Raw genomic sequence first — 26,570 nt, forward strand, 5'->3', positions numbered from 1 at the left:
TTTGTAACATGAAGCTAAGAAGGGTGTCCAACTTTGGGGAATTCTGTAGGCATTGAATGATAATCTCTTGTCTAAATGAAGACATGCCATTCTCATTTTGGTTGCTACTATTCTTCACAGAAACATATCCCAAATCTACCTATCTCCATCTTTATTTGCACAACACCATCGCAAGCATCAGTGGCCCGAAGTTCTGCAATGGTCTCCTTGGCAGACACCAGGTACCCACTCCCCCACAGAAACTGCTGGCATGCTGGGGCCACAGAGATAATTTGGAAGTATAGCTCAAGCCATGTCACTCTTTTTCTCAAAACCATCTGTTGACTCCTTATCCATGGCATTTAGAATAAAATCCTGAGTGAATTGTAGCAAAGGCCCTCATGATGTAGCCTTTGTCTCCACCTGAGACAGGTTGCCCTTTCTTCTCTTTGACATGCCAAACTCATCACTGCTTTGAGCCTTTGCAGCGCCCATGGTTCCCTGTCTGGATAGTTTCCCCCCTAATTAATCACCTGTGGCTACAGCCCTATCACTCAAGCGTCATAATATGGGCCATAGCCTGTGAGAGTTCATTTTGTTCATTCCTATTTTAACTCTCTGTGTGACTCTTACAATTCCTTTGTTTTGTTTGTTTCACTTGTTTGATTATGATTTGTTTTTATTTTAGACTTTCCTCAAAGCAGACATTGAGATAAAGATTTGGATGTGGGGAGTGTGCTTGGAAGATACAGCCAGAAAGTCAAGAACATGAGACAGGAAGGTGCTAAGCAGTGGATGGGAGCTCCCAGCTACATTCCTGTACTCCAGGACTAGATCTCACCAGGACCTCCAGGAAACAGACAGTCTTACCAAAAAAGATGGAGTGTTGAAACTGTCACCACCAACCCCAATCCCTTGACTCCCAGGATCATGCTTACCTAAGGTTCACTGCATTTCTGCACTGGAAAAGGTTCTGGCAACCATCCTGGAATTGGAACATTCCCCACCACCATGGCTGAATTCAGATGTGGACTGAATTATGCCTGCTTGGTGATCCGGTTCTTCTGTCTACCCAAGTTCACATGTAAGAACACTGTTAGTAATGTTCACTGATGTGTCTGTCCCAAGATTGCAGTGCCTGGCACACAGCAGATATCAATGGACTTAATCCTGTCATCAGTTAGCACTGCCGTCTTCCTTGTCTTTATACGAGGCTTTCCTACAGTTGTTCAGTTCATGTTGGTGACATGGAGGGACGGTGGGAATTCTGATTTCCAACCTCAAAATTTTACCCATAGGGATCTAGTCTGGTAGTTTCTGAGGGACAATGCTAAACCTTCCCAAGCTATGCTAAAAAGCTTGGTCATCAAGAATTGTACTGGAAAGATAGCACTTCTGGGTGATGTCTAGAGATTGCCTTGCTCACAAGGTCCAGGAACTTTCCTGTCATGCTTTAAAGTATTAGCAACAATCAAAAATGCCTAGAAGTAAGCATACATATTTACAATTGACTCGGTCTGATGTAGTAAAGGGAAAAATGTCCTAAATTATGGTCCATTTGTTTAGTTGGTTAGTTATGCATTTATTCTTGCTTGTTTCTTTTTGTTTTTGTTTTTTGTTTGTTTGGTTTGGTTTTGGTTTTGGTTTTTCAAGACAGAGTTTCTCTTCTTTGTGTATAATTCCAGACTGTCCTGAACTCACTCTGTAGACCAGGTTTTACTTGAACTCACAGAGATGCTTCTGCCTCTGCCTCCCAAATGCTGGGATTAAAGGCGTGCACCAGCATTGCTTCCTTTGTGAGACAAGATCTTGAGTAGCCTTGGCTGGCCTTGAACCTGCTGTGTAGCTGAGGATGAACTTAAAAATCTTGCCTCAGCCTCTGAAGCACTAAGATCATGGCTTACACCACCACACTCTTCTCCATGGCCCCATTTAAAGGGCCCTTCAGTGTGCTTCACAGTTGTGCAAGGGTCGGGAAACGTCCCAGGTAAGATGCTACGGAGTTAGCAGACTTTCCACATCATCTCGTTCCTTGCTCGGCTCCTCTTCTCTGCCGCCATAGTAGGGAAGCAGCAGCAAGTGAGAATATACAAAGAGATGACAATGGGTCTGTTCCAGTAAAACTATAAGCAAACGGGCCAGATCAAATGAGGCGGTGGGCTGTAGTTTTCTCATTTTCAATAACAGATGGCACCGAAGGCCTGATGATACAGATCCCAGTTACTTGAGATGATAAGGCAGGAGGAGCATCAATTCAAGGCCTGCCCAGGCAACTTAGTAAGACCCTGTTTCAACATGTTTTAAAAAGCAAAAAGAGAGTTGGGACTGTAGTTCAGTGTTAAGTATTTATCAGGCATGTTCAGCTTGGTGGTGGTGGCACACGCCTTTAATCCTAGCACTCCAGAGGCGGAGGCAGAGGCAGGCAGATCTCTGTGAGTTTGAAGCCAGCCTGGTCTACAGAACGAGTTACAACACAGCCAGGACTACACAGAGAAAAAAGAACCTTGGCTCAATGCCTAAGACCATCAAGAAAAAATGGAAATATACAATAAATACATTTAAGTAATTTCCCCAAATAAGACATAATATCAACAACTGTAATGTCCATGGAAAACGATACAGTTCAAAAGAGAGAGAGAAAAAGCCTCTGGGCCAGGAATCATTTCTAAAGACTTTCCAGGAAAGATAACATCAGTTGAGGTTTAGAGGGAAAGCAAGATTTCTCCTGTGACAGTGGTGTGTGGGAGCTCCCAGCAAAAGCAACGGGCTGAGCCACAGTACTCCTCTGCATGAGGCACAATGGGTAAGAAGGTGGGTACAGCAGGAGGAAGGGCAAGATGGTACCAAACAGGTTAGACGTTGCTATGGAGACTCCGAGCAGTGCTTTCAGAACTAGTCTTTAGGAAGACTGGAGCTAGCGGAGACTGTTAGAGACTGTGGCATAGGGCAGTCAAAATGAAGAGCCGCTGAAGAGCCGGTTGTGACAGCTTCTGTCCATAAGCCGCAGCTACGCAGGGCTCTACACTAGGATTACAGAGTGCCAGAGCAGAGAGGAAGCTCAGAGGCCAAGCCAACTCCATCCTCGGTGACAGATGGGAGAGACGCATCTAAGGAGATGTCAGATGCTAGGCCACACGTCAAGCAAGGGCAGAGGCAAGCCTGGCACCTGTGTTCCCACCAACACGCAAGCCAGTGTGTTTGGAAGCATGTACTGTCACAAAAGAAAATCAGAGGTTCGGTTGCGTGTGTCTGGAGGCCAGAGCAACCCAATATAAAATGTGAAGATGGCAAGAAAAAAACAAAACGTGCAACCAATTCAATAAAACAAAGCTTACTGATTTTAATATGTAACTATTTTCTTTCCTTAGCAAGACTCTAGTATGCCAACACAAAGATGGATAAAGGACAGTTATTAGGGGCTAGAGAGTAGACTCAGTGTTTAAAAGCATTTGTTACTCTTATAGAGGACCAGGGTTCGATTCCCAACAACCACGTGGTGGTTCAAAACCATCCAAGTAATTCCATGCTCTCTGGTGGCCTTTGAGAGCACCAAGCGTGTATGTGGTATGCATGCATACATACATACATACATACATACATACATGCATGCATGCATGCATACATGCAGGCAAAACAGAATAAAATGAATAAATACAATTTTAAAATTTAAAGGACAGCATCTGAAAGAATAAATAGAAATTATAGGCACTCATCCACTTTTTAAAATTGTATTTTATTTTTTGTGTTCATGTGTGTATGTGCATGTGCTTGTATCTGTGTGTGTGTGTGATTATAGGTGTAAGTTTCTACAGAGAAGAGAAGAGGGTATTAGGTCCCCACAGGCAATTATGAGCTGTCCAATATGGGTGCTGGGAACAAAACTCCAGTCCTCTGCTCCAGAAGTATGCATACTCATATTTTTAGAACTCTAATTTTGCAGGAAAACAAAGAAGTATGAACAAAAACATGTAATTAATTTCACAATCAATTTGAGGAAGGGAAAGTTGAAATATACACATTTTATATTTATATATTTCACATACATGTTTATATTTAGTAGTCATATATGTTAGATATCTTTTTATATTTCATATATTTATATATTTCACACATTCATATATATATATATATATTTCAATGGCAACTTGGATTTGGTGATGGTCCTCTTCTAACATGCTATCTAATAGAATGTGTCTGGAGGGAAATTTACAATCTGTCTCAGAAGTCACAAAACTGTTAATTTTATATGAAGTAGGATTTTGCAAAGACTTAGACTCAATATATTATTGAACAAATGAATGATTAATTATAATGAATGAATGATTACACAGAGTTGGCTCCCCTATTTATGGATGCTGACAGGTTGCAGGAGCTTCAGTAAGCAAGCTAAAAACCCAGGTAGATGGTATAGTTCCTCCAGTACTAGGGCTAGAAAAACAGTACAGACTATGGAGGAGGTCTGCTCTGAGTGCTAGAGACTGAAGAGACAATGTTTCCCGTAGGCTCAGAGAATAGGAGAAAGTGATGTCTCAACTCAAAGGCACCTAGGCAGAAAGGATTCTCTCCAATCCAACCCTTCTGTTCTATTTTAGATTTTAAGTTGGCATAAAAGGATACTGTGTCCTTCAGTCTACTGAGCCCAAGGTTGCTTTCTGCCAGAAAGACTCCTAGCCGCACACAGAATAGTGTTGAATTAACTATGTAGGCATCCCTGTTGCATGTTACCCTACTAGGACACCCCATGGGGGAGGGGTGAGAAGACACAGTACCAATGATTCAGGCACAGGGAGTCAGTGAGCAGCACAGCAGGCTGCAGACTCATTTATTCAGGAAGTTAGACCTCCCAAAGTCCCATTGGCTCAGGCTCTGACTCTACTGTACGTCCTTTTCCCATTGGTGTCTCTGGGTCAGGTGTCTCTCTCTGGCAGCTTAGTTGAGGCAGGCTTGGTGACTTGGCTCAGGGAGGAAGTGCAGAGAGAGAGAGAGAGAGAGAGAGAGAGAGAGTGCAAGGCAGTCAGTGGCGGTGCATACCTTTAATCCCAGCACTCTGTGAGAAAACCTGTCTCAAAAGAGAGAGAGAAAGAAAGGAAACAAGGAAGGAATAGAAGAAAAACAGGCAACTAGCTTTATGTTTGACAAAACATGAGACATGTACCTTTAATATTTTTTTATTTTATGTGTGTGTGGTTTTTGCCTGCATATCTGTGTACCTCATGTTTGCAGCACCTTCGAAGGTCAGAAGAGAGAGAGACCATCGGATCCCTTGAAAGGAGTTACAGATGGCTGTGAGCCATCAGATGGGTGCTAGGTACCAAACCTGGGTCCTCTGGAAGAGGAGCCAGTATGCATAACTGCTGAGCCGTATCACCAGCCCTAAAGCCACTATGTTTTTAGGATTTTCATTTCAGTGTTTATAATACAGGGAGAAAAGCCAGGATCTGCAGAAGAGTTACTGACAATTCCGAGTTAAATGGCAAAATATTTTTTTCCTTTTTAAAAACCCATTTGTTTATTTTTTTATTTTTAAATTTAAATTAGAAACAAGGTTGCTTCACATGTCAATTCCAGGTCCCTCTCCCTTTCCCTCCTCTCCTCTCGCACCCTCCCACCAACCCCTCCAATATCCCCTCATTTCCCCAGGGAGGGTGAGGCCCTCCATGGGGGTGTCCATAGTCTGTCATTTCATCCAGGGTAGGGCCTAGACCCTCCCCCAAGAGTCCAGGGTGAGAGTGCATCTCTCATTGTTGGATGGGATTCCAAAGTCCATTTGTATACTGGAATAAATACTGATCTACTACCCAAGGCTCAATAGATTACCTAGGCCTCCTCACTGACACCCACATTCAGGGGGTCTTGATCAGTCCCATGCTGGATTCCTAGCCATCAGTCTGGAATTCAAGAGCTAACCCTTGTCAGGTCAGCTGTTTCTGGGGGTTAAACCAGCCCAGTCTTAACCCCTTTGGTCATCAGTCCTCCCTCTCTGTCACTGGATTTTTTTGAGTTCAGCTCAGTATTTAGCTGTAGGAGTCTGAAATGGCAAAATATTTAATAATTAAAAAACTCATTAAAGGCCAGATGGGCAGTGGTAGCACACACTTTAATCCCAACACTTGGGAGGCAGAAGCAGGAGGAACTCTGTGAGTTCAAGGGCAGCCTGGTCTATAGGTCAAGTTCCAGAACAGATCACAGAAAAACCCTATCTCAAAGAAAAAAGGAAAAAAATTTGAAAGGTTTTTTTAAGATGTCATAAAAATTCTCATGAGGTAAGTTGAGTCTTATAAGCAGAAGAATGTTAAACTATGTATACATCTACAACAATTTATTGATTCAATAACAATTTTGGCTCCTATTTATTTGGTAACTGTGATGGCTATATTCCTGGTTGTCAACTTGGCGATATCTGGAATGAGCTACAATCCAGAAATGGAGATCACACCTGCGAAATGGATCTTGAGGCAGGAAGACAACAAGCCTTTGATCCACATCTTGAGGCTGAAAGACACAGGCTTTTGACGCAGTTCTTGAGGTAGGATGACACACGCGTTTAAGACAGATCTTGAAACTGGATGGCACACCTTTAATCTGGGATTAAGCAACTGCTAGATTTTTGGACTTTGCATTCACAGCTAGCCATTGTTGGACTGCAGCCTGTAAGTCGTCCCAATATATTCTCTGTGTGTGTGTGTGTGTGTGTGAGAGAGAGAGAGAGACAGACAGACAGACAGACAGACAGACAGACAGGCAGAGATTGAGATTCATTCCGTAAATTTTGTGACTCTAATACAGTAACCCACTACATGATAGGTATTGTCATCATCTGTACTTCATATAACCCTACTAGGGGGGTACTGCTATCATTGCCATTTGCAAAAATGGAATCTGGACTTAACAAACTTCTCCGCAATGTAAGCCACAAGTGACATCTGAGGCAGTCTTACTCAGAGCTTTAGCTCTCCTGTCTGAGCTGGTGGAAAGCCAGCATGGTGATGCAGGCTCGGAGCAGGATGCCGAAGGGAAGGCCATATATCTACATGTCCTGACAGATGAGGTTAACATTGCTGTTAAGTGCTCAGCACTACAACCTGGAGCCACTCTGACCCCTTTCTTCCCCTCATGCTCCACATCTGGTCCCCCTGATGATCCCACGTTTTCAATTTGACTCAAAGCCCATTTCCTCCTTCAAACTGTCCAATCCTTTTCCTTTGGAGGTAAGGCCTGGGGTTTGGAGTAAGGTCTCAGGCTGACCTGGGACCCTGCATCCTTCCCTGGCTCCGCCTCCTGGGTGTTGGGATTATAGCCACAACACCTGACTACATTTAAAGGAATAGATTGACTGGCACCTTCCTCCACTATGGCCCCCTCTGCTGAGTGGTCCACTCCCCCATCTTCAGCTCCTTTCTTTCCTGCTCTCTGTACTCCTGGAAGCTTTGGGTCCCTGGTGGCCCCAGGGACATAGCACCTTGTGGCTGGTGGTCAGAGTCTTCCCAGCTTGAAGGAGGCTTGTCTGGTCACTTTTACTGTCCAGTCTCAGCCTTCTTCCTGTCCATTGTCTGTCTGTCACGGGAGGGAGGCTTGCAAGGCTCCCTTGGGGTCTTTGAAGTTAATGGCTCCTTTTATTTCCTCCGGCTGCAGCTGCGAAGTTCTCAGCATCTTGCTCCACTACACCCCACAGAAGCCTAGTTGGGTTGGTGGGTTCCTAGCATTACACCTCGTCTGGGGCTCCCCACCCGGGGCTGGGCCCATGTGCGGTCCACAAGGAGTTAAAAAGAAAAGCAGCATTTTAGAATCAGGGGACGTAGCTATCACCCAGGTGCCACAGGGATTTTTACACAGAACTTGCTTCGACTTCTGAAGAGCAATGCCACAATAATTTTTTAATAATAAAATGTTATTATTTAATCGCCAGTATTTAAATGTCTTCATTAATCAGTGAGAGAGAATGTGTCATTTGTGGAGTGCCTTGTCATTTTGATCAAAGACAAAAATAACAGAAGGCTGCAGTAGGTGCACTCATGTCTCCTTTCACAGCTGGAGAGACCCTTGAAGAAAGGGTCTGTTCCCTTTACTAATATGATCAAGAAGGTTCATGGAGCAGAAGTGACTTAGTTTCTCAGAGTCACTGGGGAAATCGGGCAGTCATTTTGTGCAAGGTGGTTCCTTTAACCTCTACCCCCATTGGTCTAAATAACCGGGTGATCGTTGTTTATTAGCTTAAGAAACTTGTATTGGCAAGTGCTCCCTTACTGTAGGCACGTGCTGTGTGTCAGTGATGTGGACGTGAGACAGAACGTGCCTTCTTTGCCTTAAGGTCAACAGAGTAAACCGAAATGGATGGGGAGAAGCAGAGGAAAGGGGATGGACCACTCTTTGACAGCCAGGGACAGCATCATAAGTTGCACGGTGCCTAGCATATGCTAAGCACTCCCCAAATGGTCCACCTTCTCATACACACAGCATAGCAACTAAGTAATTTTTGAACAAGCAAAAGGGAACATTTTGCTCAAATGCTTTCCCACAGGGGTAATGGAAAGTTCAGGTAAAGAGCAGTGCAACATGGGAGATCTTTAGAGGAAATGTAAATGGAGCTCCTTCAGGGATAAAATTCAGGGGGACAATATGGGAACCCAAGTACAGAGTTTGTGGAGAGCCATGCAAAATGAGAATATGAGCCCTTTGCTCAAAAAGTACAAAAAGGTGTCATTAAAGGTAGAAATCTGGGCTTTCTTTTCCCTTTCATTCTATCCCCCTCAAGTTGACTACATTTTTTTAGCAATGCTTTTTAAAAATGTTATTTATCTATCTTATGTGTCCAAGTATTTGGTACCCCTGTAAGTCTGTGAACCATATGTACACCTGGTGCCCTTGGAGGCCAGAAGAAGGTGCTGGATTCCCTGGGACTGAAGTTATAGACAGTTGTGAGCCACCATATGGGTACTGGGAATTGATCCCAGGTCCTCTGGAGGAGTAGCCAGTGCTCTTAACCAATAAGCCATCTCTCCATCCCAGTCTTGATAGTTTTAAAATATGTGCTTATAAAGAAAAGTTTGGCCTGTCAGTGTGAGCTTTCATCATTAATTTTTTATATTGTAAAGTTCCCATTTTAAATGCAAATATAAGTCTATCCATCTCAGTGGATAAAGACATTTGCTGTCAAGCCTAAGGACTTAAGTTCGATCTCCAGGACCCACTTGGTAGGAAAGTGTGAAATCATGCATGCCACCCCATAAAATAAGTAAATGCAATTTTTAAAAAAGTTAGTTGCAAACACACCTTACACTTAGAATCACTGAGCTGTACGACATTGGTGGCACATGCCTTTAATCCCAGCACTCGGGAGGCAGAGGCAGGTGGATTTCTGTGAGTTCAAGGCCAGCCTGGTCTACAGAGCAAGTTTCAGGACACCCTTCAAAACAATACAGAGAAACCCTGTCTCTAAAAACCAAAAAAAAAAAAGAAAAAAAGAAAAAAAAGAAAAAAAGACCTTCTGTCTTGTATGGGTTTGCCCATGAATCTTTTAATTCTTATGACAATGGTGGAAATACTACATACATTGACTGTGCTTTTGTTTGCCTTCTTGATACATGAGATTCCAATCAATCATCCCTGCCTCTGGCTTACTGAGGAGTTAAGCAGAGTTGAAAGAAAAGGAAGTTTGGGTGGTCTCATTATTCCCTTTCCTGTAAGAAAGCATATGACAGTGTTTCTTTTTTTGTTTTGTGGTTTTTTGTTTTTTCAAGACAGGATTTCTCCTTGTTGCTTTGGAACTCCCTCTGTAGATCAGGCTGGCTTCGAACTCACAGAGATCCGCCTGCCTCTGCCTCCCGAGTGCTAGGTCTAAAGGCGTGTGCCACCAACGCCTGGCTTGTTTCTTGTTTTGAGACGGGGTTTTTCCTCTGAATAACATCCCTGGCTGTCCTGGGACTCACTCTGTAGACCAGGCTGGCCTCAAACTCACAGAGATCCGCCTGCCTCTGCCTGCCGAGTGCTGGGATTAAAGGCATGCGCCACCAATGCCTAGCCAACAGCATTTCTTTCTTTTTTTTTTTTTTTCGGTTTTTCCAGACAGGGTCTCTCTGTGGCTTTGGAGGCTGTCCTGGAACTAGCTCTTGTAGACCAGGCTGGCCTTGAACTAACAAAGATCTGCCTGCCTTTGCCTGCCAAGTGCTGGGATTAAAGGTGTGCACCACCAACGCCCGGCCTGAAAGCATTTCTTAAAATACTCTTTCCTCTGGAGAGAAACTATGTCCCCCAAATGATGTGTTGAAGTGACTTTGTCTTGGGAACATGGTCATTGTAGACATCATTGGTTAAAATGAGGCCATCCTGGTAGCTGGGGAGATGTCCCCATGGTTAAAACACACAGACAAGGGGGTTCCTCAGAGCAATCTGACAAGCAAGAATAGTCAGATCAGGGAGCTCTGAGTTTGACTGAGAGCCACTGCCTTAATGAATAAGATGAAAGAATGATCAACAATGATTCCCTACATAAGCTTCAGGCCTCCATATGCATGTACACCCCTGTGCACAAGTACCCACACACAAGTGTCACCCTCCGCATGTTCAAACATGCACACATGAAAGTGGAAATAGAAAAGAAAACAACTCCATACTGGAGTAGAGTGTGTCCACAGCGCAAGACAATTGATGTGAGCCCTTAGGAATTTCAGGTGAGGACAGGAAGAAGATCTTGAGGGAGGAGCAGAGTTTGGTGTCACTTGGATATACAGCAAGGCCACCAACAGAAGAGAGGGAAAGGAAAAAAAAGGTTCTGCTTTAGCATCTTCAGAGGCAGCATGGCCCTGCTGACAACGGACCAGACCTCTGGCATGCAGGATGGAAAGGACACCTTCCGAGATGTTAGGCCACCTAGTCAGGTGCTCTGTCACAGAGGCCTTAGAATGCACTATGTCTTCTTTCTGTGTTCAAATCACGTTCCGCTTCAAACGGAGTGCATGGCCTGTCCAGGTAGCCATTGCTCCCCACAGGATGCCCACTTGTAGATTTAGCCCACCTGCCTCTAACTGTCCTAGTTTTGGTGGGAGTCTGTGCTCCCAAGGTGTAGAGGATGGAACATCCCAATGGGCTACAGGAACAGAAGACACTTCCTGCTTCTATTTGCTGGCTTTATCCACACATTCAACCTTTCTGGAAGATGTCTTTAGAGAACACAGAACCGGGCATAAAGTCTTGGTTCAACAGACTAGGTGTGTAGTTCAGTGGCAGAATAAGTATCTAGCATGCTAGCGTGGGTCGGGTCTTGGATTTGATGCCAAGAATTGCCAAAAATAAAAGCTCAAAGGCATTATATAGATGATGACTTAAAAGAGTAATGTGAGTTCGAGGCCAGCCTGGTTTACAGACCTAGTTCTAGGACGGTTAGGATTGTTACACAGAGAAACCCTGTCTTGAAAAAAAAATTTTAAAAACCCAAACAAACAAACAAACAGAAAAAGAGTAATGTGGAATCTGGCAGTGGTGGCTTACACCTTTAATCCCAGCACTTGGGAGGCAGAGGCAGGCAGATCTCTGAGTTCTGTGTCAACCTGGTCATTCTACAAAGTGACTTCCAGGTCAATGCTGTTACACAGAGAAATCCTGTCTCTCTAAAAACAAAAAACAAAGCAAAACAAAACAAAGCAAAGGGGTGGGTAATGTGTGCCAGCTTTGTAAATATCCTAGACTCTGAGATGAAAAATGCTACTTTTTTGTGCTTCCTGTTTGATTGTTGAGCTGAATTTCCAGAATTATTATCTAGTCCAGGATCATAGAGGATTTGCCAAACACTCTTGATTCTTTGGAACACATGACTAGAAACAATTTGAAAGGGTTTCTTGGTTTTGGTTAAAGACCAAAGTAGTAATAAGGCAGGCATCTTCCTTCTGCCCCAATTAACATCCAGCCTTCACACTTTCGGTTCTAAATAACGCAGTGTGAACTACTCAGACCTGGAGAAAACACTACTCAGTGTGTATACTTCACCTTCCCCTGAGAAGCTACCTTGAAAGAATTGTGTCACTGCACTACTGACCCAGGATATTCTCTACAGTGTAGCCATGGCAGCAAAGAGCTACAGTCTTAGGGTTGAGCAAAAGAAAATGCCCATCACTGTGGACACTAGGTACCATGTAGCTCTATGGGCGTGACTGTGAAAGAACAGGGTCAGAAGGATGTGCATAGCCTGCTCCGTTGTTATAAAGGAAGGGATAATCTCTATATTGGTAAACACCGGTCGGTCAGTGTGTATGTGTGGTGTGTGTGTGTGTGGTGTGTTTGGTTGGCCTTTACTTGCTATCTGGCTCAAGCATTCTCAAACTCATAGCAGTCTGCTGAGTAATGAGATCACAGGGGTATACCCTGTGCCCATATCACCAGTCACCTTTGAGGGGAAGGAAGCAGGCAGTAGCACTATGTAGCTAAACTGATTCTCCTGTTTCTTCCTCCTGAGTGCTGGGATTACAGGTGTGCACCACCACACCTGGTTTAATGTGGGTTTAGGGATTGAACTGGGTTTTGTGCAAGCTAGGCAAGCACTCTAACTCAGTCTTGTTCCTCAGCTCCTCATCAGTCACTTTAAAAGATTTATTTTTATTTATGTGTCTCGTGTGTGTGCGCGCGCACGTGTGTGTGTGTGTGTGTGTGTGTGTGTGTGTGTGTGTGCAATTGTTTGCAAGTGCCCAAGGAGAAGAAGGCATCAGGTGGGTATTGGGCCCCTGGTGTTAGAGTTACAGGGAGTTGTGAGCTGCCTCACATGTACTCTGAGAATTGAACTCCAATCTTCCGAAAGAGCAGCAAACACTCCTAATCACCAAGCCATCTCTCTTAAGCACCCAATCCCCATAAGTCACTTTAGAAAAAAACAAGCTAATGGCTATCCTCAGCAATAGAATGGGGCCTGGGACCAGGGTGAGCTTGTATCACATGAAAGGGAGCAGATAGAGGAAGGAGAGGGAAAGTTTATTGCAGAGTTAACAGTCAATAATAACATGGTGGAAATACTAGACTCATTTGCCTCCAAGTAAGATTGTAATGGGCAGAGGTTTTCTTTTTCTCACTTTATACATGGGAAATTTGAAGGTAGCTAGAATGTCATTGCTTCAAACCTTTGATTCCTTAACTGTCAGCTTTTGAGATGGAGGGTGGAGAAGCGGTCATTGTTCCATAATAAGCACTTAATAAAAGTTTAGTTTTTGAATGATCAAAAACTTTTGACCTGATTGGGAGAAGTAACTCCAGCTACATTGTTTCCCAGCAGCCAGCACAGGAAATCGCCTCTGCTAAGGGCACCTGTGGCCAGTGACCAACCTCTAAAAGCATCAGTTTATTGGTGCAATGTGTTTTTACTCTTCAGAGATAGTGGGAAAATGAGGGATTCCTAAGGATACACAAAAGAGTGCTGGGTGAGTGTGTTTAGACTCCTCTTAAAACAGCCCCTAGAGAAAAGCCCAAAGTGTGTGTTTTCCCTTCTGTTATCAGTTTCCTCGATAAACTCAACTGATGTTTAGGAAAGGGAGACAATAAACTAATGAAGAATTGAGGCCTTTCTTCTTTCCATATACCAGAATAGAGAGATTATTGAAAATGAAATAATGTGATTTTTTAAAAAAAGTGAGCAAAATGCAAACAGCACCAAAAAATGTAGCATGTAGGTATTGAAAACAACATTCACACTTGTTTTGTACTTTTGAAAACAATATACGTTTCTTGTAGGAGATTTAGAAAGCACAGATTCACTGGCAGGGGTAAATTTCCAGGACTGAGATGAAGCTCAGAGGTAGAGAGTGCTCACCTAGGATGTGCAAGTCCCTAGGTTCAATAGCAGGCACCAGCTCCTACCACTCCCCTCTCCCCTTCCCTGCCCCCTCCAATTATCACTGACAACAGTATAATTGGATATTTTCCAAATTATTTTGTGTGTGAATAAATATGTATGAAAGTAGTAGAAAAAACATATTCTAGCCTACTGTTTACTAAATACATTGTGTATGTTAACCCACCCATTACAGTCATTCTTTAAGAAAAAAAAAACTTTTTAATCAGATCATTCTTAGCCAGTTCCTTGTTCAAGCACATCACCATAGTGTGTGTGGGTGTGGGTGTGGGTGTTTTGTTTTTTGAGATAAGGGCTCTCACGTAGCCTTGGCTGGCCTAGAATTCACTATGTATACCAGCCTGGCCTCAAACTTACAGAGACGGAATAGTTGGGTCAAATGATACTTTAAAACTTTCCGATCTAAGGCTAATTTTCATAAAGAAGGCATTTGCATTCCCAAGAACACTGTATATTTACCAACCTTAGGAGTCATGTGCTAAAAAAAAAAAAAACCTTGACAGTGGGGGGGTAATGATTGACAACAAACTATAATAACACATAGGTGAGAAATGCCATTACTTTATATGCTAACCTAAAAAAATTAACAAACGCAAAAATATCCTCAGTAAAGATAGGCTCCAATTTTTAAAAATTGTGTTTGTTAGTGAATATGGGAATGCAACTGTCCTTGTGAATTTTTTTTCATATTGTGCCTATTCATGATCTCCATCCATTTCTACCTGAAGATATTAAGGTTTTCACACATTTTTCTAAAGATATTCATACATGCATGAATGTACATCATATTTGTTTAACCCCAGGTATGTTATATTTTTTATGAGGGCTCATAAATGCTAAAACCATTTCAGATCAAGCTTATCATAGCTTTTTTAAAAAAACCTCTTTCCTTTTAAATCTCACATAACCTAGACACGGCTCAACTTCTGTGTAACCCAGGTGGATCTTGAATTCCTGATTCTTAAACTGCAGCCTACCAGAGTGCTAATATCGCAGGCATGTACCACTATGGTAGACTTTCAAAACTGAATTATATATATATTTTGGTTTTTCGAGACAGGGTTTCTCTGTAGCTTTGGAGGCTGTCCTGGAACTAGCTCTTGTAGACCAGGCTGGTCTCGAACTCATAGAGATCCTCCTGCCTCTGCCTCCCGAGTGCTGGGATTAAAGGCGTGTGCCACCAACGCCCGGCTCTGAATTTTATTTTTAACCGGTAAAATTTTACTTGAAGCTGGGCAGGTGGTGGCAAATGCCTTCAATCCCAGCACTCAGGAGGCTGAGGCAGGCAGATCTCTGAGTTCGAGGGCAGCCTGGTCTATAGAGTGAATTCTAGGACAATCAGAGCTACACTCTGTCTGGAAAAAGAAAAAATAAAGTTTTCTTACTTGTATAAAACTAGGCAGAGACAAAAGTCTTTTGCATAGTAATTATTCACTGACTGTTTACTTTATAACGGGCCTGGTGGTTATCCTCTTTGTGCATTTTCTCATTTTATTATAATGTATCCTCAGTAAATTATTCCAACTTGTATTCCCCCATTACCTGAAGTCAAGCTCGAAGTGTTTGAGGAACTGGGCAAAAACACCCAGGTAGTTGGTGGATTTGATTTCAAGTTAGTGGGGTAACCAAAGGGGGTTCACAAAAATCAGCACAGCGGGATGTGATGCCATTATATGGCAGACTCCAGAAAACAAGCGTTTTTGAAGGGCTTTCTATCCTGCAACCGGCTATAAGGAGTGTTTCCTTACAAGACTCCGCATGGATGTATGCGTAAGAGCACAATAAAATACTCACTGAGCCCCCTTTATAAGGAGGAACTCGTGCGTAACCAAGGGTGGCTTTCTGGGGCTCCTGTGGGAATTGTTCGGAAATCTACCTCCCCATCACAGGACAGGCTGAAAAGGAAGAAAGACAGGTGGAAGCGTCCGCAGGTTGGCAGGAGAAGCGCATGCGGAAGTCAGAACTTTCCGGGGGCGTCCCGGCCGCTGGTTCCACGCGCGGCGAGCGCAGGTGGCGCCGTGTGTCGGCGCCCCGGGATCAAGCCAGCGGGGTGACTGGGGACCCCCCGTGAGCCGCGGGGAAGGTGAAGCCTAGTTTTCCTCCTGGGCGAGGGAGGAGGGTGGGCAGGAAGCTCAGCCCAGCGCCGGGGAAAGAAAGACTGCCATTCCCAGCCCCCCGCCCCGCGGGGCGCGGGGCGCCGCCGGCGCATGCGCGAGGCCCGGCCCCCAATTCCCCGAGCGAGGGAGGGAGGCCCCCGGCGGCCCGAACTGCGAGCCGCGGCGGGACCGAGCGCACGCAGGGGCGCGCCGGTGACCGGGCCGGACGGGCTGCGGAGGCGCCGGTCGCGAGCACGCGAGGCCAAGGGCCGGACGGCCACCGGAGAGCACAGCGTGCCCGGTGCGGGGAGGGACCCGCCACCCGCGGCCCCCCACGCGGGGACAGCGATGCGTGAGTCTCGCCCCGGCTCGAGGGCAGGATGTGCGAGCAGGACAAAGGCTGGGCGGCGGGGGAGGAGTTGGGGACTCACAGCCGGTGACCCAGCCAGCCCCGGGCGAGCTACTGCAGCCGGCAACTTTGCAACTTTTGCAAAAGGGAACACTGGAAATTCTGCAAGTTGTTGCACACAGTTCCAGATCGCCCCAGGTTGGGCGGACCGAGAGAGGAGAGGGAGACACTGCTGGCTTTTCAGGACAGCGGGCGACCGACCTCCAGCTCCGCTGAGCGGGGCAGGAGGGGGCGCCCGTCCAGGATGGGGACAGGGACTGGCAAGGATAAGGGCGACCGAGGGCAGGGTGGGGGAAAAGTGTCTCCGACCGCTGAAGCTCCCCGTGTCCTCGCAGGGTGCGCCCCGATATCCCGGTAGCCTTGGATCTGCGGCGGTGATGGATGAGCCGTGGTGGGAAGGGCGCGTCGCCTCGGACGTCCACTGCACCCTACGCGAAAAGGTCAGTCCCTCCCAGCCCTTGTCACTCGAAAGGACAAGGACCGGGTTTTTAAAATCACTTTCGCTCTCGTGTCGGTGTCTTCAGGACGCCCCGCGTGGGAACTCAGAACTCTCGGTGCATATTTGAGCGCCTGCTCTTTTACCTTCATGGGGGAGTGTGATCTTCCTCCAGAGAGAATACCTGGAGGTCCAAGAACTTGAAGTCGGTTTTTCAGGAGAGCGGAGCTCCAGGCAACTAAATGGAGAATAGTTCTTATCCCATTGGATTTACCTCCGGAAATTGCTTTAAATGGTACAAAAATGAACTTAAAAATATTGTGTATCATTTCAGTGTGTATTTCAAAGACAAATGATACAGCAGGTCTGAATTGCATACATGATGCTGATTTTTCCCTTTACTGTAATAATGAGGTAGCAATTGCTTTTAAGGTAAAAATATTAGACTGGTGCATAGCTCAGTGGTAAAGCAGATGCCTAAATAAATGTATGTAAAAGTAGTAAAATTGCAGTTCGGTAGCAAGAAATATTAGGTAAGTTGGTGGGGAATGCATTGTTAAGGTTGGAACTGATTGGAATTTAAAAGCCAGGCCTGGAGGTGATCCCGGCTCTGTGGTGACAGAAGCAGGAGAATGCCCACAAGTTCAAGGCCAGTGGGAGTCCTCATGGTGAATTCCAGGAAGGCCTGGGGGCTGTAGAGTGACACCTTGTCTCTAAACAAGAGAAAGAAAAGAAACACTAATCTAACGCCAAGAGGTTACAAACTAGAAAGCCAAGGGAGAGAACAGAAATCCCCCTGCCAGTTGGCCTTCTGTGGTAGAAGGTGGGGGTGCCTGAAACGTGATCCTGGCTCCCCTCCCCTTCCCAGGCTGCTGGTGGCTGCTGGGAGGCTGGAAAAGCCCAGTGGACTGGAGGCTCCCCTGTGTTTGTTTCTCCCTTCTGACACCAGGGCTGGCGAGGGGGGTGGGGACAGTTGGTGCGATGTATGGAAGTGGAGCTACTGTACCAAAGCACTGGAACTGGAGGACATCCTGCACCAAAAATGTGTTCTCTGATGTTGGAAGGGTCGCGAAGATGACGTTTCCATCTTGTTTTTGAGACATAGTCTTGACATGCAGCTCAGACTAGCTGTATACTTATTGTATGGTCCAAGCACTTCTCAAATTCATGGTCCTGCTGCCTCGGTTTATCTCCTATGAGGGTCTGTGTCCCTTTTCTCCTAGGAGCCCACCCTAACCAGATAGGACCCAGCTGTACTTCAGCTGGTTGACCTGAAAGGATATGACTTTGAAGCAAGTTCATACTCTCAGGTTCCAGGCGGACATGAATTTAGGGGAGAGGTGTTCTCAGCTGGTGTGTCAGCCAAATGTAGGACAGAAGTTGTCTTATTGGAGCTTGTGGGTCACCGTGGGGTTGGGTCCCCCTTTCAGCACACGTGTACTCAGTGTCTGTGGCAGTCCTGTTTAAAAGTCCCCTGGTTCTTCAGGACGGGTGTGTGCCTCACTGGGGAGTGAGTGTCTTCCAGTCACAGACGTGCTTTGTTTTATTTTTTCTCTTTCTCTCTACCTGTTGACACACCCCCTCACCCCGAGTAGCTTTCCCATGTTACTTGGCTCTTTTCAGAATAAAATGTTCCAGTCTGGGGATCTGGAGACAAAGTTGGGTCCTAATAGTTCTTTTCAAAAGCACGTCATGATACTACACACCTTTAACTAAGCATTCAGAGTTTGGAGAGTTCAAGGCCAGAAAGCAGGGCCAGAGGAGATAGGGGTTGTACATGAAACAGTATGTTCTTAGTCCTTTTCTAGAAGTATTGGCAGAATGCAGGTAGTGGGGGCCACTGGGGAGCTTGCCTTCCTGATTTAACATACTTCAAGTGGTTGCCATTTCTGCACATAGCTTAGGGCCTGACGGGACCAGAAAACTCTATGGAAACAATGTAACTCAGAGTTCAGTTGCCTGAGACATTCCAGGCTTGAAGCTGACCTTAGGGTCAAATCTCATTAGTTACAATGTCCCACTTCCTCCAAATACTGCTGACTGTATTCTTACTGTATTTCTTCTCCCTCTTCAAAGATGTTTAAGAATGGCCTAATGGAGTTTTGAGTGAAAGGGACTGGTACCCCAGCTGATCTCCTGTCTTTGAGGAACAAGGGCTGGCCCATTATCTTTCCCAGACAGGGTGACTTTTTTTTTAATTAGACATCAACTCTAATAATGTGTTCCTACTACTGCAGAACAACTTCCTAAGTGCCTGGTACACACTGGACACTAGCGCTTTGTTGAATGTTACTAGCCAAGCACAAAGCATGTTCGCATACAGGCTGTGAGATTGTTTTGGGGGACTACCAGCAGCCATCCTCTCCTGATGGCTGCAGGGGACACAGCTGCCATCTTGGGAACACTGGGAGCCCCATCTCATCAGATGAGAGAGTCTGGTTAGCATCATACGACAATGTGGACAAGTTAACACCATGGAAATGAGTCTTGGTGTTGAATGCAAACGAGTAATGGTGGCGTCTCCTGAGCTGATTGTTCATCTTCTCTCAGCCCAGATGCTGTGGCTCATTCTTCCCACATAACCAGAATCCCACTGGGTCACTTTTTTGCTTCAAGATCTGTTGCTCTTCAAGTAAAATTCCCAGGGGACTGGATGGTTCCATGATGAAGAGCGCTGGTGGTGCTTTCGGAAGACACAGGTTCAGTTTCTAGTGCCCACGTGACTGCTCACAACTATCTGTAACTCCAGTCCTGGGCCTTCTAACCCCCTCTTTTCTGGTCTCTGTGGGCACTGGGAGTAAATGGTGCACAGATACATATTTAGGCAAAACACCCATGCACATTATGAATAAATACAATATTCAAATAAACTTCCCTGTCTACACTTTTACCTGGACTTCCTGACGTAGCCTCCCTGGCCTATTCTCTTATCTTGTCTCCATCTCCTTCCCTTGGAGCTACACTGACTTCCTCTCTGTCCCTTGAACTAGTCAAGCTTCTTCATGCCCCAGGGCCTTTATACTGGCTGTTCACTGCAGTCTGTTTCCCAGTCTGTCTAATCTATTATTCCCCCATGGCACTACTAGATCACCCTGTTTTATTTTCTTTATAGCATTTACTAATATCTGAAATTGACCACTCTTCTTTTCTGTCTTTCCCCTGATTCTAAACACAAAAGTCTGCCTAAGCCTATCTCGTGCAATTCTGGGACCTCCATGTCTAGAATGGAGCACTCCCTATATGTTCAAAATGGAAAAAAAAAGAATCATTCAATAGCTTCTTCTATAAACTAGGGAAAAATATTTTATAGGAATTTCAAGGCTAAGGTAGACAATCTAAAAATATGAGCTATGTGGAAGGCGTGTGGCCGGGGTGTTCTTTCCTCCTTAGGATTGTTATGTGGGAGGCCAGTGAACTCCTTCATAATATATGTGCTCAGGTAAGGATTGGGTTTGTAGAGTCTCCTGGTCTCCCTAAATGTGACAGTGATCCCTATAAGAAAGGCATCTCGGGGGGTCTGGAGAGATGACTCAGTGAAAAAAATACCATGCAAGTGTGAGAACCAGAGTTCAAATCCCCAGCATGCACAAAGAAGCCAGGCAAGCCTGGTAGCCTATTGTAATTCCTATACTCCAGAGGTATAGTGAAGGTATTCTAAGGGCAACCAGGCTAGCTAGAGTAGCAGAATTGGGGCATTCCAGGTTCAACAGGAGACCTTTCCTTAATAAATAAAGGGTGAATGGAGAAGACATTCAGTGTTAATTTCAGGCCTCTAACACATATATGTACATTCTCACTTCCAGGTTTTTTATTTTAGGGCATCTTAGCGGTGTGTGGTGGCACAAAACCATAACTTGAACACTTGGGAGGTGAAGGCAGGAGGAGTTCAAGGCCAGCCTCAGCTACATAGTGAGTTGGAGGTCAACCTGAACTACATGAGAAATTACCTTACCCTCCCTGCCAGAAAAAGAAAAGCATTGTCATCTCGTGAGACCAGTGGGTGGTGGTGGGTAACTCTCAAAAGTGAAAGTGACAGGGTAGTTTGCTAAAAGCCATGTGTCTAGTGAGAGCAGGACCCAGGAATAAGATGGTGCATCCAAAGACTTTCCACCTAGCCTAGAGAGGACCCAGGAACTGACTGGGTGCAGGGTGCCTTTCTACCAAATGTCTCTGGAAAAATGTCTCCCACTTCTCCCTTTGCAGGCCACCTCTGTCCCACAACAAGCCCTTAAGTCCCTCCTTTGGTCCTCCTTCTCAGTCCTGCAGCTTCCATGGAAGACCCCTGTAATCCTAAAACACACTGTCCCCCAGCTTTGCCCCTTCCGACCTGTCTGCTGTGAGTTGGACAGTAGCTGCAGCTCCTAGAGGAAAATTGGTTTCTCCCCTGTGCAGTGAACACGAGAGAAGAACATAGGACCACCTGGAAGGATGGAGGTTGGTGGTGGTAATGTTTTTTATGGTCCATACCCTTTGAGTATCAGATTAAAACCTAGAACTATTTTTTTGTCCCCCAGGAAAATGCATCATCCTCCTAGGTTTAAAGTTAACACAGTCTTCATCTTAGGCTCACAGTCTTTAGTCTTAGGTTTGCACAAGTTTGGGGTGCACATAGAGGCAGGACACAGATAGTACCTACTTTGAGACTCATCTTCTTCATCCTGCAAGGTTTGGCCTCCCCACTGTGTCCCAGTCTCACTAATCTTGTATTTACTTTTTTTTTTCCGAGACAGGGTTTCTCTGTATTGTTTTGGAGCCTGTCCTGAAACTCTGCTCGCTAGACCAAGCTTGGTCTCGAACTCACAGAGATCCACCTGCCTCTGCCTCCTGAGTGCTGGGATTAAAGGCGTGCGCCACCACCTCCCGGCTTGTATTTATTTTTCTATGATCTTTGTCATCCATGCAGTAGCTACTCCTTCAAACTCCGGCTGTGAGCAGTTTGTGGGCATGAGATATGCCTTATGCCTTAGCACTCCCAGCCCAGTGTCTGGTGCAAAAGGACCTCAGGGGCCACTGCCCTGCCTAATACAGGCACAGCATGCTGAGGACCTAGAGAAAGGAACCGTGTGGATTTCGTTTGGATGTGTTGAATACCTGTGCAGAAATGTTTTTCTTAACTAGTCTTTGGCATGGGGTGGGGGAGTGACACTTCTGGTTCAACTGGAGCAGACCATCGTGCTGGCAGAAGTGTCATACACCAGACCATTGGGAAGGCACCTTTTCAGCTCCCTAGACACCTGGGTACTGTCCTCTCAGATAATGCTGGGTGGGGTCATAAGAAACATAAGAAAACAATTAGCCACAGAGACAGGTGTCCTGGCCTAGACCAAAGTACACTGTAAGTACACTTGGGAAAATGACTACATATTGAGCTCAGATAATAGGAATAGTTTCTTCAAGTCAGAGCAACCGTTTCCTGAACTTGATCCCCCAAAGAACAACATATGTGGACAAAACTTGCTCTCATCTCCTTTAGATGTATGCCCAGTTTATAGCCCTTACTCTCCAACTAAGAGGAGAAGGTTATGAAAGCAAGCAGAGAAAATAGTTAAGGACCCTTCCTCATGGCTGTGATTTAATGCTGGCTTGTCATAATACCTAATTTAGAGGTTTTAAGGATGGGTTCATCCCTCCCAAACACATAAGGTCACCTCCCACCTTGAGGTGACATAGGAGATCAAGCTTTCTGGGTTCTCAGGAGCCTACAGCCTAGAGGCCTTTCCTCCAGGTATGTCTGTCTTCTGGAATGGAAGTCATGGGGTACCTTAAGGTAATCTCATCCTGCCCTAGCCTGAGATCTGTTCAGCACTGTATCATCAGACACATTTCTCCTACTTCCGGAAACTACTTCACAGTACACTGAGAACACCTTGCCTATTTGAGGCTTTTCGTTTGCTTTTACTTTGTTTGCATTGCTGGGGACCAGCCCCAGGGCCTGCAGTTGCTAGGCAAGTACTTTCCCACTTAGCTATGTCCCCAGCTTTGCAAAAACCAAGTCTTGAACCAGTGGATTAGTAAAGGGCATTGTTAGTAGTTTGTGATTGTGATTGCATTTGTTACAATTATCTTCCAGCACAGTGACAAGAAAGGTTTTGTTCAGTGATGAAACTATTGTGGGCTGCTGTACTTACATAAATTTTACACCTTTCTAGCATCTGTCCATGTATTATCTTGTTTACCCCCCATTCCAGTGCTGGGATTCAGCCCATTTTACAGATGGGGACCTGTAAGGCACAGAATGAATAACTATGTTAAAGTTATGAAAAAAATGTTTAGCAAAGAGTGGAAACATAGGCTGGCCTGGAAGGGGACACTGTGTTGTCCAAGACACTGTAGTCTATTTTGTTATGCCATGGTCTCAAAAACTAATCTTTTACTAACCCACACTCAGAAGGTTGGTTCAGAAGGACTGCCATGAGTTTAAGGACAGTCTGCATTATATAGAGACCCCCAGATCATCTTGGGCTACAGAGTAATACCTTGCTTCAAAAACAAAGTGACTGGGTTACCTCACTCAGGATGGTTTCTTCTAGTGTCATCCATTTGCCTGCGAATCTCATGATTCCATTATTTTTTTCTGCTGAATAGTACTCCATTGTGTAGATGTACCACATTTTCTCTATCCACTCTTCGGGTGAGGGGCATCTAGGTTGCTTCCAAGTTCTGGCTATTACAAATAAAGCTGCTATGAACATAGTGGAACAGACATCTTTGTTGTATGAATGGGCATCTTTTGGATATATGCCTAAGAGTGGAGTTGCTGGGTCTTGTGGTAGGTTTATTCCCATTTTTCTGAGGAATCTCCATACTGATTTCCAAAGTGGCTGAACCAGTTGGCACTCCCACCAGCAATGGAGGAGTGTTCCCCTTTCACCACATCCTCTCCAGCATAAATTGTCATTGGTGTTTTTGATTTTAGCCATTCTGACAGGAGTGAGATGGTATCTCAGAGTTGTTTTGATTTGCATTTCCCGGATTCTGGGGAGTGCCAGCCTACAATCCTATGGCCAGAGAGTCTGGGAAACAGAAACTTCATTTAGCGGCTGGTTAAGTACTGAGCTGAACTCAAGAAAGCCAGTAACTCAAGAAAGCCAGTAACAGAGAGGGAGGACTGATGATCAAAGGGATTAAGACTGGGCTGGTTTAACCCCCAGAAACAGCTGACCAGACAAAGGTTAACTCTTGAATCCCAGGCATCAGCCTGGGAATCCAGCATGGGACTGATCAATACCCCCTGAATTTGGGTGTCAGTGAGGAGGCCTAGGGAACCTATTGAGCCTTGGGCAGCAGATCAGTACCCATCCCAAGTATACACACGGACTTTGGACTCCCATAGAACAATGTGAGGTGCACTCTCACCCTGAACTCTTGGGAAAGGGTCTAGGCCCTGCCCTATATGAAATGACACACTATGGACACCCCCATGGAGGGCCTCACCCTCCCTGGGGGAATGAGGGGATAAGGGGGGGGGCTGGGAGGAGGGCACTGGAGGAGGGGAGGGAATGGGAGAGGGACCTGGAATTGACTTGTGAAGCAACCTCGTTTCTTATCTAAATTTAAACTGGAAAAAAAAGAAAGTTATTTGAATGCATGTTAAACATTAATGTAATTTTTGAAAGGTTATATCTGATTTTTTTTTACCAAAATAAATCTGGAGAATAAAAAAAAACAAAAAAAACAAAGTGAATAAATGAAGGAATAAATAGATAAATAGTCATACAAAGGAAAGGAATTTAGCTCAGTAGGGAAGAGTTCTTGCCTAGTATTCCTGAGACCCTAAATTGAATCCCTAAAAGAACAAAATAACTGGCCAATAGACAAAATAGTCCAACTTGGCTATTGTACATTTGAATTTCCTACTCCCGTTCCTCTTTCGGGTTCTGAACCCCTTTGAACCAAAAGGCCATTTTCCATACGTCTGAGACACATCCAGTTCTCCAATGAAAAGATGTCCTGGCCACTGTTGATGGTTGCATCTGCCTAGTGTAGATCAAAGAGTGTTGGTCTTGACAAGCCCTAGCCTGCTATAGCATCAGGGCTATCTCATAGCTGTAGTCTTCGGTGCCACTCTAAGCAGCTTCCCTTGGTGGCTCCTTCCTGGAAGTGAACACAACTAAGATTATAGTACAGAGAGTGTTTTCCTGCTGTCTGAACTACAAAGCTGACTTGAGCTGCCCAGCAGGGGAATACAGATGGGATGCAAGGCTGATCATGGAGGATGGAAAGCTGCTGGGGGGCTGAATGGCATTCCAGTTGGCATTCAGCTGTCCTGTTACGCAGCCCCTGACCCCAGTGAACCACATCTGTGTGGTACTGGGAATTGAACTGAGGACCTCACACATGCTAGGCAAGTGCTCTGCCACTGAGCTACATCCCCAGCCCTTTTCCTTATTTTACTTTTTGATCTGAGGCGAGGTCTTACTAAGTTGCCCATATTAGCCTGAACTTTGATTCCCTTGACCCAACTGGAGAGACAGGCCTGTACCATGACTCGCAATTCCTTGTAAATGTCTCATAAGAGGCTAGAACAACATCTGAATAAGGAATCTGTGTGTTCACTTGAGACCTCAAGTCTTAGGGCACCAAAGTGCATGGTGTGGGCACAGCATCAGTAGAGACTTGGTCTCGATGCTTCTTGTCCTGAGGAAGCCCAACTCTTTTGACTTCTGGACCACACACTGTCCCTGGGAGAAGACAAGGATGTGTGCTTTGAATGACCCTCTGGCCTCTGAAGCATGGGATGCAAAGACTGGGCTGGCATCCGGGTTGCCTGGGAAGCCTGTACTCACTAAGTGAAGGCAGAACTTTTAAGGCTGGGGCTGGCCCTGAGCCTTTGCCTTGACTTGGTCTTTATCTTCTTAAGTGTTTCATTCCCTTGAGCAAAGGGAATGCAGGCAGAGCTTTTCTAGAATGTAAGCACCTGGCAGGATGAGATGACACTAAGGTTTTTACACACACACACACACACACACACACACACACACACACACGCACAAGAGAGGGAGAGAGAGAGAGAGAGAGAGAGAGAGAGAGAGAGAGAGAGAGAGAGAGAGAGAGAGAGAGAGAGAAGGAGAGAGAGAGAGAGAATGGAAAGTAAACACGAGAGGAGTTAGATTTAGATGACTCAGTGGTTAAGAAGACCCAGATTCAATTCCCAAGGCCCACATAGTAGCTGACAGCCATCTGTAACTCCAGTTCCAGTAGATCCAGCACCCTCTTCTGGTCTTCTTGGGTACTACACACACTTGGTGCACAAACATACATCCCAAGCAAAACACCCACACACATTTAAGGAAAGAAAAAAAAAATCCAGGCTAGTTGTGACCTGTGATTCTTCTGCTGTAGCCTTAAGTCCTGAAATTAGCATGCCACCATGTCTAGCCTGTGTCTTTAAGTATTAGCCAATATTGTGCACAATGCTTATTTTATAGTTGCACCATGATTTGACTGTCCTCTTTGCTGTAGGATTAAGTTCCAATGCTTGCTTTATTCGAGGTCAAGTGCAACTGACATGCTAACATATCACAGGATGTACAGGTATGAAGTGTGTGTACTGTTTACAGTGTATTGTGAGTTCTCAAGGGTGTATATAAACATGTAACCAGCATGATCAGGACAGAGGGTGTCAGCTGAATGTAGGGAGCTCCCTTGTTCCTCTCTGTCACCTAACCCTGCTCCTAGCCCCAGATCATCCACAGTTTCCCTCTTCCTCTTACAGCTTAGAAGCAGTCTTTTCTAGGGTTTCATGTGCATGAAAATGGAGTCATATATGCCCTCTTCTCTACCTTTCAGCGTAACACAATTCTTTTGAGATTCATCTGTGCC

General features: G+C 45.2%; 1 protein-coding gene across 2 annotated transcripts in view; it reads left to right on the top strand.

The window, feature by feature from the left end:
* Positions 1-15,784: 15,784 nt before the first annotated feature.
* The window catches only part of Ccnjl (cyclin J like), a 56,238-nt gene continuing 45,452 nt past the window's right edge, over positions 15,785-26,570 (top strand). The window contains exons 1-2 of one of the 2 annotated variants that reach the window (XM_040748474.1): positions 15,785-15,890; positions 16,648-16,752. In XM_040748474.1, the coding sequence (XP_040604408.1) occupies positions 16,690-16,752 (63 nt within the window). In that variant the 5' untranslated portion in view covers positions 15,785-15,890; positions 16,648-16,689. Of the gene's footprint in view, positions 15,891-16,093; positions 16,256-16,647; positions 16,753-26,570 lie in introns of those variants that run through there. The other variant, XM_005071924.4, reaches the window with a different exon arrangement.

Source organism: Mesocricetus auratus, unplaced genomic scaffold (genome assembly GCF_017639785.1).
Source record: "Mesocricetus auratus isolate SY011 unplaced genomic scaffold, BCM_Maur_2.0 Super-Scaffold_100007, whole genome shotgun sequence".
NCBI classification, from domain to species: domain Eukaryota; kingdom Metazoa; phylum Chordata; class Mammalia; order Rodentia; family Cricetidae; genus Mesocricetus; species Mesocricetus auratus.